This window comes from Colobus angolensis, unplaced genomic scaffold (assembly GCF_000951035.1).
Source record: "Colobus angolensis palliatus isolate OR3802 unplaced genomic scaffold, Cang.pa_1.0 Scaffold81, whole genome shotgun sequence".
Lineage (NCBI taxonomy): Eukaryota > Metazoa > Chordata > Mammalia > Primates > Cercopithecidae > Colobus > Colobus angolensis.
The window spans coordinates 10,179,471-10,194,808 of record NW_012121932.1 but is presented as its reverse complement, the minus strand read 5'-3'; the positions used below and the strand labels follow the sequence as shown (position 1 = coordinate 10,194,808).

Sequence of the window (15,338 nt, the reverse complement as noted above, 5' to 3'; positions counted from 1 at the left end):
TGATCTGCCCGTCTCGGCCTCCCAAAGTGCTGGGATTACAGGCTTGAGCCACCGCGCCCAGCCGATACTTTTAATTATAGAGCAAGAAAGAGTTTCTTGTGACCCAAAGGGAACCCAAGATTTAAAATCAGTTTAATGTGATATTTACATATATGAAATGCACTTGGCTGGGCGTGGTGGCTCACGCCTGTAATCCCAACACTTCGGGAGGCCGAGGCAGGTGAATCACCTGAGGTCAGGAGTTCGGGACCAGCCTGGCCAACATGGTGAAACCCCATTTCTACTAAAAATACAAAAGTTAGCCAGGGGTGATGGTGGGCACCTGTAATCTCAGCTACTTGGGAAGCTGAGGCAGGAGCATTGCTGGAACCTGGGAGGCGGAGGTGCAGTGAGCCAAGGCTGTGCCATTGTACTCCAGCCCAGGCCAACAACAGTGAGACTGTGTCTCAAAAAAAAAAAAAAAAAGAAAAGAAAAAAGAAATTCACTCTTTTTAATATATACCTTTAATGAGTTTTGAACAACTCATATACTAACCACTACCACTGTTAAGCTAATGAGGTGTGAGGGTATGCCGTATGGTTTGTAGATACGGTATGACCAAGAATAGTTTTTTTCTGATTTAAAATTTAAAATGACTTTCTAGGCAGTCTTTCATGAAAAGAAAAAAAAAAGGTAGTCAAGCTTACTTACCTTTCTTGATATTAATCTCCTTCCTTCCTTTTCAAAATTTTTTAATTTCATAAGGCAAACATATTTATGTTATATAATTGGCTTAGCCAAAATGGGAGTTAACTTTTCTAAAGATAGTCTTGGTAGATTTCATTTAAATAGAAAGTATAAGCTTATAGCCTGTTATTTATAACCTAGACATTTACTGATACTCTTGAATAGTAAAGCTATAAAATGATAAACCAAAGCAATATAACTTTAAAAATAGCCAAGACACAACTTTTTACAAGACTTGAAAAAGCATTTTCTTACTAAATAACATGATCCAAGCTCAAATAGTCTTAGCAGTTTCAGAATTATTATGCATAGGTACTGGTTCTTCATCTCTTACATAGGCTTGTGTATGCATAAAACATTATTTTTGAAACTCAAAATAAACAATGAAATTTACCTATTTAATGTCAAACATGTATTTATTTTCTGCTGTATAACTACTCAATTCTGAGTTGAACTTGAAAGAAGAAAACATGGATTTTATTTTCAGCTGAAATGAAGCAGTTTCTTTTCTTGCTAACACACATGTAAGAAAGTCAAAAACTGCAGCAAATATTCATTGCTTTCCTGTGACTATCAGGGCATTCCTTTTTTTATGGAAATCCAGAACATGTTTAGGGGCCAAGCAGTTAATATCACCTGAAGTGTATGGTTATGTTTACAAACAACTTTAATCAGGTATAGTTTTAATTCAGCAGACCTACTCCAGTCATGTACCACCATACTGGCTAATTTTTGTATTTTTAGTAGAGACAGAGTTTCACTATGTTGGCCAGGCTGATCTCAAGCTCCTGACCTCAGGTAATCCACCCACCTTGGCCTCCCAAAGTGCTGGGATTACAGGTGTAAGCCACCATGCCCGACCAATTTTTAAAATATTCTTGAGTGAACTGGTCTTTGTTGAACAAACTTAGCCATTTCTGTGATACCTAGAGCCTCTTTTCATTTTATTTGTGAGAATTTTGACAGCAGCACCTCAGTGAAGAAAGCCATGATTGACAGTGTCAGGGTTTTCTGTTTGACACCACAGTGTACAGCCCAGGGCAGTTCCTCAGAGGTACACTTGAGGACAGGGTGTCCTTTGCTTGTTTGGGGCCTTCACAGCAGAAAAAATTTTCTTGAGTTCACCATTGTTTATAGACCTTACAAATGCTATAGCATGTCATTTATTGGTAAAATTTGTAGACTCAGTAGAGAAGCTATTTTTTTATAGTTTATCACAAAACCTCTTCAGGATATGAAAAGTCATCTCTGTGTCCACTTATTGTGCAGTTTGGGAGTAGAGCCTTTTGAATTTCTTATACTATGTCTTGTCCTAAAAACATCTTGTAATTTCACATGCAGGCATTATGAGATCCTTGCCCACTGTGTGACTTTTCTTTCTCTGGGCCTTAAGTTCTGCTACTAAATAATTTTCTTTTTGAGCCCTTTTTAACTGAACATTACTTAAAAAAAAAAAAAAAACTTTACTAATTTTAAATGGCCATTAGGATATCAAAATAATCAGTATCTTTACTTATCAATGGTTGTGACTTATAGTTGCGATTTTTCAATTTTGTTGGATCCATCGCTGCATTGATAAAGTGTTTTTCACAGATGATGCAATTTGGAAATTATCCATCCAGGTACAACCTTATTAATAAGTAGGTCTCATCCTTAAATGGACTTTTTTGTGTTCCCCAGTGCACTAGTGCAGTGAAAGGATTCAGAAGCTTGAAATTCATTGTTTTTACTTAGAGAGAATTGTCTCTATGCTTAGGCTTAGAACCTTCCTCTCCTAGCTCATACCTCTTCTTTAGAAGTCACATTGAATTGAAAAATTTCCTCCAGTTTCCTTTGCTACAAGTAGAGCATGTTTGCTCCAGCTGTTGGTGCATAAGGGAAGGTTGGGGCAGATAAAGCTGAAGAGATGACATCACACTGCTGTATAGAGCTCATCAGCTACCAGTGGCTTCCCCTGTCTCCGGAAAAAAAAAAAATTAAATGGACCAAATCAAGTGAGCATAATCTTAACTGCTTACTGCCATATGAGGCTCAAAGACCTATAATAAAATTGCTATAGGGGCTGCATAGTCTCTTTCCATCACTGTGAACCTGCATTACTCAGTACAAAGCCCATTGCAGGAGCTGCAGATGGTATAGTTTTATAAATGTAGTTACTTATTCTCATATTACTCTATACAGTTGAATGCATCCATTTTTGTTTTAGAAATCTGGCTTTTAATACATTGCCTTGATTTTTAATTATTGTATGTTTTTATCCTTGACACACAAATATGTTAACTTTAATCTAGCCCTGGAATGGTATGGTATTACCCTAGTATTTTATCTTCTTTCATGCATATTATATAAGGCAGTACATTGATAATATGTTTTCAGGCCACGTGTTTACTAGAGCATAATAACCTCTAAAACTGTAAAATTCATTTATCATTCAACAAAATATTTCTAAAACAAAGATCTCTTTATTACTAGTGCAAACAATACAAACATGAACAGTTACTCATCCCCGTCTTTCAGGATGCTCACCATGTAAGACAGAGCCAAGAAAAGTACATCATCATGGTTAGAGGTGGACACAGTATATTATGAGTGAATGAAAAAAGGACTGAAGGAGTTTAGCAAAAGTAATCTAGCCAGAACTGAGACTCAAAGGGAGTATAGGAGTTGACTAGGCAGGAAGAGAGCACATTAGAAACCACTGAGAAATACACCTTTCTATATTATCTGTCGTCTTCATTACATAGCTTCAGCTGTTCCTTAGTAAAGATAAAACTGAACCTTCATGATGGAGTGAAATGTTTTATGTTCTACCTTGAATTAGGGAAGAACTGAATAAAGTAGGTATCTTTCCGGCTTGGAATCACTACCTCCATATTACATTGTTAGAAATGTATTTAGTAGTTAGATTAAACCTTATTATATTCTCAGGCAGAAAAAAAAGTTTGTTGGTAAGGAAGAAAGAAATGTCAGCCTCGTTATTTCAACTAAAAGATCTAGACAATTACAGGTTATGAAAGTGATTCACCTAAAGGTAGAAGAATTTTTAATGTTTACTTGGGAGAAAATAGTCTATCATAAAAGGAACTTCTCTCTTTTGTCTGTCAGAAAACACCATAATCAAAGTCAAAATGACAAAGGACTAATATCCTTAATATATAAAGAAAATTTTAAGTTGTGACAACACCCCCAAAACTTTAGAAAATTGGTTAAAAGATATGAACAGATAGTACACACACACACACACCCCAAGGTATACAAATAGCTCTTAAACATATTAGAAGATACTCAACTTCACATATGATAAAAGACATGCAAATTAAAACTACTATTGCTGAGGCAATAGGGAAATGGGCTCATTCATCACTGGTGGGAATAGAAAGTGGTAATAGTCCCTTTAAAGGAGAGTTCAGCAATAGCTCAATAATAACAAAAATATACAAGTTTTCTGAGTTTAGCAATCCTGTTCCTAGGAATTTTCTCTGAAGATACACTTCCAATAACATGTAAAAAAAATTTTTTTAAATACTTGCATATACACCAGGTTCTCTATTGAGGTGTTTTTGGTAATAGTAATATATTAGAAACAACCTAACTGCCATACGAAGATTGGCTGAATGAATAGCCAATACATGGACTATTACAGAAGATAATTAGGAAAATCTCCATGAACTATTGCGTGATTTTTTTTTTTTTTCAGAATATATTGTTAAATCAGCAAGATGCATATATCAAGGTAATTCACATTAGCAGATTAAGGAGAAGAATCTCATGATCTCAAGAGATGCAGAAAAAGTTTTCAGTTACATTCTAATTTCTTTCATGATTTTAAAACTTTCTTAGCAGACCAAGAACAGAACATTTTTAATCTGATAAAAGGTAACTATAATGACATTTAGTGCCTCAGTCATATTTAGTGATAAAATAGAAAGCTTTCCTTTTCAGATTAGGAACAAAACAAGGGTGCCTACTATTAACTATTTTCCTCAACAGTGCTTTAGAAGTTCTAGCCAGTGTACTAGTATAAGAAAAAGCAATAAAATATAAAAATTGGAGGAAACTTGTCCCTTTATTTGCAGATGTTATGAATATGTATTTAGAACATGAAAGAGAACCTATGGATAAGTCATTAGTATTAATAAGAGAGTAGGGTTCCTGAGTATAAAATCTGTACATAAAAATCAGTTCTTCCTACCAGCAGAGGTATTATTAAAAAATTGATCCTATCTCTTTAAATAAGCAATAAGTGCTCAGAAAATGAAATATTATAATGTCTATAATAGTATCAGAAAAATATCAAGTATCTTATAATAAACCCAACAAAAGAAGTATAAGACTTTCGTGAAGAAAAGAATAATATTCCATTGAGAAAATTAAAAGTCTTTAAAAAGCTGAGAGATAACAGTTGATGGATTGGAAGAAGCAATTTCTAAAGATGTGATTCTTTCTAAAATTGATCTAAACTTCACTGCAATTTCAACAGGTAGGGTTGTTTTTTTTTTTTTTTTTTCGCCTTAATGTTCATAAGGAAAAGAATGGGAAATTAGACTGTAAGATTATTCCATTAAATACACAATTATTAAGTTGTAAATTATTTCCTCTATCAATAGTAACTAGTGGCAAATGCCTGTAGTCCCTGGTACTCGGGAGGCTGAGGTGGGAGGATCGCTTGAACCTAGGAGGTTGAGGCTGCAGTGAGCTGTGATTGTGCCACTGCACTCCAGCCTGGGTGAAAGAGTGAGACCCTGTGTCAAAAAAAAAGTAATTTAAAAGGATTTGTTGATCAACTCTGGTATTATATTTCTCAAACGTTAGGATAATATAAGAACTATTTTAAAAGTTTTTTCTTCTACCACTTCATACTGAGATGCGAAGTATATTATATAAATGAGCATATACAAAGTATATGAGTTTATTATTAATTATGTGGTAATTTATAATTGGGCTTCCTGGAGTGACTTGAATTTCTGACAAACTTGAATAATTTCTGCTTTAGTGGTGACTATGAGACATGGAAGTGCAGATTTCTCTTGTGTATAATTAAACATTTGAAAAAAATAATGCCAAGTGTTAGGGAGTTTTGGGAACCAAAATAATGCCTGGCTGGTTATTAAGTCAGTTATGAGCAAGGCTGTATCTTCTCTGTGTTTGTTAAAATGCTTATTGTGAAATGATATGAAGCTTTTATTGCTTTTTCCCTGTTGCCAGGTACTTTATTACCAAGGTTGCCATCAGAACCAGGAATGACGTTACTCACTATCAGAATTGAGAAAATTGGTTTGAAAGATGCTGGGCAGTGCATTGATCCCTATATTACAGTTAGTGTAAAGGGTAAGTAACTCTGTTTACTTTTTTTCCCTCAGGTGAATTTTATAATGTTGCTTCTTATTTGGGACAGCTTTTTTTTGGTGGTGGGGCAAGGAGTCTTCTGTGACAACTCATTTTAGTTCATTCTATTATATAATGAGGCAAAGTCCCTGGAATAGATCATCACTTCTTCACTGAACACTTTTGAGAGATTTACTTATTTTCTTATTTATAACTTACATTGTTTTGCTTTTAAGTTTTTCTTTGTGTATATCTTTTTATTCTTAAAATCCCACCTGGGGTGCTGGCTACACATCTTTATTAGCAGATACATCATTTAGGATACAGGTTAACAGAATATCCCTCACCTTCCAAAGGTGTGTAGGTTTGTTTGCAAAGCCCAGTGTTCTGTTTCCCTCCTGCGTTAGGCCCTCTCCTTCCTGTCCAAGAGAGAGGTCTACATTGGAGAGTCCTCCAAAGGTGGATGAGAATCAGGCCTTAAGTGAATGATCAGTGAGGACAGGGAGGAGGACAGATCCATAGCATGCCTGCTCTGAATGTAATCCTGTGGAGCATTCAACAAGTGAAGTATTTCTTATCCTTAACTATGTTACTGTGGTTAGGAAGCATGATTATTCTTAGGATTTGGTGTTTTTCTCCTATCCAGTGTGGTAGTTAACCTTTTCAGTCTTCCAGAGGGAAACCACATTGGTTGAATTCTTATGTTGTTGCCAAACATTGTATATAGTACTTTCTTTATAAAGTACTTAACAGTCTTTTAAAAATAATTATTGGGCAATTGAGAATGAAGTTGTCATACTCCTATCCAGAAACAACTGCACAGCTAATCCAAGTGGTTTACTTTAATCTGTAATTTGAGGCAAGTCAAAGAAACAGATAGGGACTGAAATCAAATGAAGAGAACTTTTGTCAGTCATAGAAATAAATTCAGATTCAAAAGTTCATTAGTACCAATTAAAATAAAAAGGAATTCGGCCACACAGAGGGATTATTTGGAGACCATGATCCACAGCACTAATGCTGTGAAACTTTAACTGATGTTATCAGTTATCAAATATATCACCTACTGGAAAGTATATATACTCTACATTATAGTTTGATCAGTCATTTACAGAACTGTGTAACTCATTTAGGAATGTACACTGTAAAACACAAAGATATTTAATGATACTGTAGTAGCTGTTAAGTTACCTTTGCATACATGTTGAACTAAAACATGTTTTTGTAAATATCTTTAAGAACTGAAACAATCAATGAACTATATTGTTTTAAGTTCTCTAAGACAAATCTGTTGAGTAATACGTAAACACTTGAGTAGTCATTCAATGAGTCCATGTTGAATTTGATTAAACTGGAAGATTCCTGGATCCAGGAAATTAAAACCATACACAATAATTTAGTGTTCCATCTAGTTGGTATAAAACAGGTTGTTATAACAAATGTAATGAGAATTTAGATAATATTTGTAAAAATTATTCATTGATGGAAGGGTTTCACTGGCAATTTTCATGTCCATTTTTGGTCCTTAGATTTGAATACAGCAGGGGGATTCTGATAATATTAGATTTAAAGGCCTTTCCAAACCATACACTTGATCAAGTTTGGAAATTAGGGGTAAGGTCCCATTGAGGCATGTTATTTACATTCTAAGTTTTTATTGCCAACAAAAATATAGTGGCCTATTTCCTAAGGAAAACAAAAAGTTCTTTTCACTTCTTTGCTATAAAGATGAAATTTTGTGTTCTACAAGCTTTCTTTTGTACCTGATTGAGATAGGTTTCCTCCTTCCCACTGCGAAATCTCCCATCCCCTCACTCAGCCCCCTCCACATGCCTCTGTGATCACCTGCAACTCTTCTGATACCTGCTCACACCAAATGGGAATTTCTGTTAGCCCAAGAATTTCCTCTCACCTCTCTGCAAGCATCCTTACGAAATATGGATTTCCCCTGTAGTTGGCAGGGGTTTTTTTTGTTTATTTGTTTGGTTTTTGTTTTTTTGACACGGAGTTTCACTCTTATTGCCCAGGCTGGAGTGCAGTGGTGCAATCTTGGCTCACTGCAACCTCTGCCTCCCGGATTCAAAAGATTCTCCTGCCTCAGCCTCCCAAGTAGCTGGGATTACAGGTGTGCACCACCACGCCTGGCTAATTTTTTGTATTTTTAGTATAGACGGGGTTTCACCATGTTGGTCCCGCTAGTCTTGAACTCCTGACCTCAAGTGATCCACCCACCTTGGCCTCCCAAAGTTCTGGGATTACAGGCATGAGCCACCACGCCCTACCTAGTTTGCAGTTTTTTGTTTTTAGCATTTGGTTTTGTTTTTGAGATGTCACCCAGGCTGGAGTGCAGTGGTGCAATCTTGGCTCACTGCAAGCTCCACCTCCTGGGTTCATGCCATTCTCTTGCCTCAGCCTCCTAAGTAGCTGGGACTACAGGCGCCTCCTATCATGCCCGACTAATTTTTTTGTATTGTTAGTAGAGACAGGGTTTCACCGTGTTAGCCAGGTGAAACTGTATTAGCCAGATCTCGATCTCCTGACCTCATGATCCGCCTGCCTTGGCCTCCCAAAGTGCTAGGATTACAGGCATGAGCCACCGTGCCTGGCCTGCAGTTTTTAAGTCTGTATATTTGAATGTTCCTAAAGAGAAACTTCTTTTCTCTTTAGATCTGAATGGCATAGACTTAACTCCTGTGCAAGATACCCCTGTGGCTTCAAGAAAAGAAGATACATATGTTCATTTTAATGTGGACATTGAGCTCCAGAAGCATGTTGAAAAATTAACCAAAGGTTTGTAATCCTAAGTAATAATTGGCTTCTTATGGACAGAATTCTCATCTTATTTGTGTTTGTACATGTGAGGGACCTAGCATAGTTAGTATCTGGCAGAAGTAAATATAACATAGTGTTTATTGATTTGAATAAATATACGTATTTTTAAAATTCAGAAATTAGGAATTTTGTTATCTACTTGTCTGATAACACTGTTATATAGTAAAACAGTCTTTGATAATACAATTTTATTGTCTTTACCAACAAAACAAAGTTTTTCACACACTGAAGGGCTGGGAGAAGCAGGAGCACCCTAAGGCTCCCTGATGATTTTTTAATCTTAAAATTAAGAACCAGGGTTTTCTTCCAGGATTTCTAGTTTGGTAGAACAATAACTTGCAGTTAATTGTTAGGAAATAGGAAAGGACCAAAGCAAATTTTTGAAACAGTGAGGTTACATTTCCAAGTACAGTTCTTAGTATTAAATACTTACCCATGCTTTTTGCCCAGTGAAAATTTCGGTGTTCTCCAAAAAGGTGACTTCAGAATCCCTTTATCACCTGAGGGTTCAATTGCAGTTTCTGAAATGTTCAAGCTCTATAGGATATTCAAGTGCCTTTTGAAGTGATTGCCTCGGCATCTGAAATATTCGATATTTCACTTCTCAAGTCTGGTGCTGCTGCCTCCTCTGTTCCTCTACTAAAAGACCTTTCAGTGCTTCTGTTAGAACAGTGGTTCTCAGAGGATGATTCCTGGAACAGCAGCAGCACCTGGAACCTTGTTAGGTGGCAACCCCAGACATCCTGAATCCGAAACCGTGGGGACGAGCCTAGCAGTCTGTTTTAGGAAGCCCTCTAGGTGATTCTGACATACACCAAAGCTCCAGAGTCGCTGTGTTAGAAGACTATATATGTAGGAGGTGCTTAATAAATAATGTTGAAGAAATTTCAGTTACAAAGTATGTCTTCTGAACAAAACTGTTGATTTGTTTCATTTCTTTAACTCCGCTGCCTTAAGAAATGTTTGTGATGTGGAAGGGAGAAGGTGGACTGTTTCATGGGTTAACTTTTCTATTTTATTACACTGTGTTCTTTCTTAATGACTCGACTCACCACATAATAAAAGTAGAACTAGATTCAAAATTTGACTTTATTCGTTTTCACCAGCTTCAAACTTACTGTTTACCGTTACTGTAGTTTTAACTGATATTAGTGTTAATGACCATACTTTCATGTTTACAAACATTTTAACTTAGTCTTCCCAGGATATTCTTGTTTTATGTTTTGTTCTTTCTTATAAAAAGCATGATGAGAGATGCAGGAAATATATTATTGACAGGTGATACAGATTAATAATTTAACTTCCTCAAAATGATGGTAACATATTTGAACTTTAGCATTGTTTTGAAACGTGACTTTATCATTCACATTTATTCAAACCTCAAGACACAATCATGAGGAGGAGATGGGTTTCCTAGCTGAAAAGACTCCGCTATCTTAAAAATCTTTGAGGTTTTCTAATGACAAAATGCCTCTGAGTGTTGTGGGAGGGAGAAGAGAAGCCACCATTTGTGGAAATGGCAAGGTCACACACCTAGGGAAGAGATGTTACCAGTAACCTAACTATTGTAATCCTTTCGAGCGTGTTGGGAGTAGATGGCTGAATATGCCCATCTCTCTCTCACCCACATCCCGTTGTCTCCTGAGCAGTTGGTTTTTCTTTCCTCCCTTGCCATGTGACGTGGTCCATTTGGACCCAAGTGCCAATGCTGTACACACATTTCTGAACACTGCTAAACTTCTAGTGACTTGTGAGTTTTGTCATCAGTGACAGTATTAAATGTATGTTGTCTTTGAAAGCCAAGCTCCTGGACTGCTCTGGTTAAGGCAGTATTTAGAAGTAGCCAGTGAAGAGTGAGACACTGACTTACTTCCTTCACTTTCCATGCCTTCTTTAGAAATTCATTTTTCTTGGCCACATTGATGAGGCAACTTATTTCTCCATTTTTAGCTTTTTTCTGCAGGATTGGGGGAAGAGTTTATCTGTTGGACTTTGGGGACATAGGACTGTCTAAATTGCTTATTTTTTTCTTTTTTTGAAACAGAGTCTTGCTTTGTCACACAGGCTGGGGCACAGTGGCATGATCATGGCTCACTGCAGCCTCGGTCTCCCTGGGCTCAAGCAGTCCTCCCTCCTCAGCCTCCCGAGTAGCTGGGACTACAGGCACCTGCCACCAAACCCGGCTATTTTTAAAATTTTTTTGTAGAGTTGGGGTCTTACCATGTTGCCCGGGCTGGTCTCAAACTCCTGGGCTCAAGTGATCTGCCCACCTCTGCCTCCCAAAATGCTGGGATTACAGGCATGAGCCACCGCACCTGGCCAGAACTGTCTAAATTTCTCATTATCACTTGCTCATTGGAGGAGAGTGGCAGAATAAATAGATTTGCTCTTTGAACCTTTTGTCTTCTACAGCACTGCCTTGACACAAACATGCAGTTCCAGAAAAAACATCACAACAGTGCTTTGAATACTGCAAAAGGTATTAAGGAAAGAGATAACATTTTACAGCTCAGCCAGCATGTGATTTTATGTTGTTTGAATTCCAAAATACCCCCAAGATTGAGTTTTTGAGTTTTTGTTTCAGGGTAAGGGAAATAATTCAAGCTTAAATTTTTTTAGGAACTCTTTTAAATGCATTTTCTACCTAATGAATTTCTATGTGTATTGAAGTATCTTCTTTGTTCTTCTGTGGCATTTCGTAGTTTATAGCAGCTTATGATTCTACCTGTGTACATAACTGTTATACGTTCTTGAAGCAGTCTAGCTCAAGAAGTTTTGCTATAGTTTGTAGAATTGGATGATAAGGAGAAATGTCACTCTCCTCAGATACAGACGAGTTTGGGGTGACAACCATAGTAAGTTACTGTCAAATCATTGAGACTGGCACAAGTTGTTTTGTCAAATTATGCCAGCTGTAGCTGTTCATATGCTTCTGGTGATCAAAGAAAATGAATTGACACACAAGAAATGTGCTATCTGTGGTTTATGTGGCTTGTTTTAATTCCTTAGGTGCAGCTATCTTCTTTGAATTCAAACACTACAAGCCTAAAAAAAGGTTTACCAGCACCAAATGTTTTGCTTTCATGGAGATGGATGAAATTAAACCTGGGCCAATTGTAATAGAACTGTAAGTGGTGTGCATATAGAGTTAGTATTAATTTGATGGTGACTAGTATATATTTCTTGTTAATCCCCCATATCCAGTATTTAACCTTGGAAGAGTTCAGTTATCAAAGTATTTTAAACAATCATCCTTCTGTTGTGATTACAGATACAAGAAACCCACTGACTTTAAAAGAAAGAAATTACAATTATTGACCAAGAAACCACTTTATCTTCATCTACATCAAACTTTGCACAAGGAATGATCCTGACATGATGAACCTGGAACTTCTGTGAATTTTACCACTCAGTAGAAACCATCATAGCTCTGTGTAGCGTATTCACCCTTCAACAGGCAGGAAGCAAGCCGCGCCCAGACCAGTAGGCCGGAGGGAGTCCAGTGCAAAGCTGTGCCACAGAATTCAAAGTCCAGCACATCACTGACATATAGGACTCCTTTGGATACAGGTTTATTGTAGATTTTGAAACATGTTTTTACTTTTCTATTAATTGTGCGATTAAGAGTCTATTTTCTAATTTACCACTACTCTTACCCTGCTTCCTGGAACAATACTGTTGTGGGTAGGATGTGCTCATCTTCAGACTTAATACAGCAATAAGAATGTGCTAGAGTTTACACATCTGTTCACTTTTGCTCCAGTATGCTCTTTTGACTTAACTTCAAGCTTTGGGTTGATGTGGGTAGGGTAGTGTCAAACTGCTTTAAGAGGAATTGGACCAGTTCTGTGGCCTAAGAAGGTCTGTCTGGATGTTTATAGGCAGCTCCTCTGAAGTGGCCTAAATTCACCCTGATCTGATAGTTTTCCTGCTTAGAAAGTGTGCCTTGGCCAGATCAGTATCTCATATGGGAGTGTTCCCTAGGTTGTAGCTGTGATTGTTTCCAGATGACCAGATTGTTTTTCTGAAAATGAGCATATTTTTAGTCATGTTGATTAGCTGTTCTTCTACATCACATTGTTACTCTTTCTGATGATGATTCTAGGGTTAACATTGGAACCATCTCAAAGTATTACAGATTTTTAGATGGGTTTACAATGTCTTCTAAACGTGTAATCTAAAAATAATTGAGTCAGATGCTAACGAGATACTGCAGGCATAACTGCTGTTTTTCTGACAACTGATTGTGAAACCTTAAAACCCGCATACCTCTTCTTATAGTGAGGAGTATGCAAAATCTGGAAAGATAATTCTATTTTTTTTATATAGGTAGGTAGGATCGCCATTTATTTCCTATTTAGATATACTGACATTCATCCATATGAAAATATGCAGGTCATTAGCTTACTATAATTTGACTATTTACTTTTGACTTAATGGGGCATAAATAAAACTTTCATAGTACACATGAGGTGGATATTTGATACACAGAACATTTGTGGTGGGCTTTCTGTGGGTTAGATGTAAAGCCCACATATTTTAATATTCACTATTTTAAATGAGCAATGCATGAGGGGAATGCAATGTCAGTACCTGGCCTATTTTTAAACTAGTGTAATCACCCTAGTCATACCATTCAGTGTGTTTGCTTTTTAAAATAAGTCACCACAATTAAGTTGTTTTAGCCCTTGCACTTCAAGAGATCTAGTCTTTACTTTCAGTTGTCTGTTAGGTCCATTCTGTTTACTAGACGGATGTTAATAAAAACTATGTGAGCCTGAACGAATTCTCGGCCAAATTTAGTCTTGTCTCTCATCTTGATTGGATTAATTCCAAATTCTAAAATGAGTCCACAATAGCTCTAGGGGATGAAGAATTTGCCTTACTTTGTTGTTCACTCAGTTCCTAAGACTGTGAGTTGTCAAATCCCTAGACTGTAAGCTCTTCAAGGAGCAAGAAGCGCATTTTCTCCGTGTCACGTAATTTTTCTAAGGTGCTTGGCAGCACCCTGTACCCTGTGGAGTACTCAGTACCTTTTGTTTGATGTTGCTGACAAGACCTAAAAAACAATCCCTTAAAAAAAACCATTAAAATGTAGCAAAACCGATGTATTATTTTTTCTTTTCTCATAAACCATAAGATATGTATATCAAAGTGATAATTTATATGAAGCATCTGCTATCCTTCACATAAGTATGGTTTATATGAACTACAAATACCTTTCATCAACATTAAAGAAGCTTAAATTGAACACTGCGTGATTAGCTTAACTTTAATTCGGACCTGAATATAATGGGAAAATGAGTGATTGTCTTGCAGTTGACACAGAATATGCTACATCCCACAAATTACTTACTTTCCAATGAAAAAAATCAGCCATTGATGATGTCACTACAACTATAGCAGAAATGCCTTCAGGCTGAATATTGCTGCTTCATAAATAAGACAATTTTAGCAACTAAATCCAGACACAATTAGTTGGAGATGACTTCCGAAATAGGTGAAACTTTAGAGATGGAGAAGTGATTTGACTGAGGGATGATACTCCCTATGCCATCTGCATTTTGGCGCCCTGCTTTGGGGTTTGCTGCAGAAATGGTGCAATCAGATGGATGTGAGAGGAAGCAGTTATGGACCGGTTCACAACTTCTCAGAGAAGCTACACTGGAATCTCCACAGCTTGCCAGTTTCTCAATTATGTCAGATACAGAATAATCACCAAAAAAGGCTTTAGAGGTGAAAAGTACTCTAATTTTGAATTTTAAAAACAGATTTACCTTTCCTACTTACCTTCCTAGATGGCATAATCTACACTTAAATGACATTTAAAATTAGAAATTATATTAATTTCAGCATTGTTTTGTGTCCTAAAGAGACTGACAGGTAAATTCAAAAATTGTATTTGTGACTTCATCTTATTTTACATGGCTAAAAGTGGCCTATACTCTTCTGTGGAGTTTTCCTCTTAATTTCTTCTATTCTTGATATTAAATGGGAGGACATAGAGATTGAATTCTTTTCCTGAAGAATTTATATATTCCTTATGAACTTTGACAGAGTTGCCTTCTTTCAAAGTCCTTATCTTTCTAAACTATCTATCTTCAGTTGTTCAGTATAAAGAGAAAATTGTTCCACATTGAAGCTTTTACTCCTTTTTACAAGATATTCTTAATCAATTAAATATCACAACAGTGACAAGACATACACTAGGTTTCAAAAATATTACATCATAGGACTTCAAAGAATGGAAGAATATAACCTAGCAGCAAACAAAAGTATCAGCCTTTTATGATTTTAGTTTTAGTCTGGATCTTAAACTCCTTAAAAGGAGTGCTATTATTACTGTAATTAAAATGTCTGAAGTTAGTTCTTAGAAATGTTGTATTTAAAGAAACATTGTTTTATAGGCACAGTGTAGTAATGGATAAGACTTTAAGTATGCTGCAATTCCAGA

The 15,338-nt window shown here is 36.4% G+C and overlaps 1 protein-coding gene across 3 annotated transcripts in view; it reads left to right on the top strand.

Moving 5' to 3' along the window:
• AIDA (axin interactor, dorsalization associated) overlaps nucleotides 1–13,991 on the top strand; it is a 41,168-nt gene extending 27,177 nt beyond the window's left edge. For all 3 annotated transcript variants that reach the window (XM_011929482.1, XM_011929480.1, XM_011929481.1), the window contains 4 exons: nucleotides 5,933–6,055; nucleotides 8,720–8,842; nucleotides 11,894–12,011; nucleotides 12,156–13,991. In XM_011929482.1, coding sequence (XP_011784872.1) covers nucleotides 5,933–6,055; nucleotides 8,720–8,842; nucleotides 11,894–12,011; nucleotides 12,156–12,252 — 461 coding nt within the window. In that variant the 3' untranslated portion in view covers nucleotides 12,253–13,991. The remainder of the gene's footprint in view (nucleotides 1–5,932; nucleotides 6,056–8,719; nucleotides 8,843–11,893; nucleotides 12,012–12,155) is intronic.
• The last annotated feature ends 1,347 nt before the right edge of the window (nucleotides 13,992–15,338 follow it).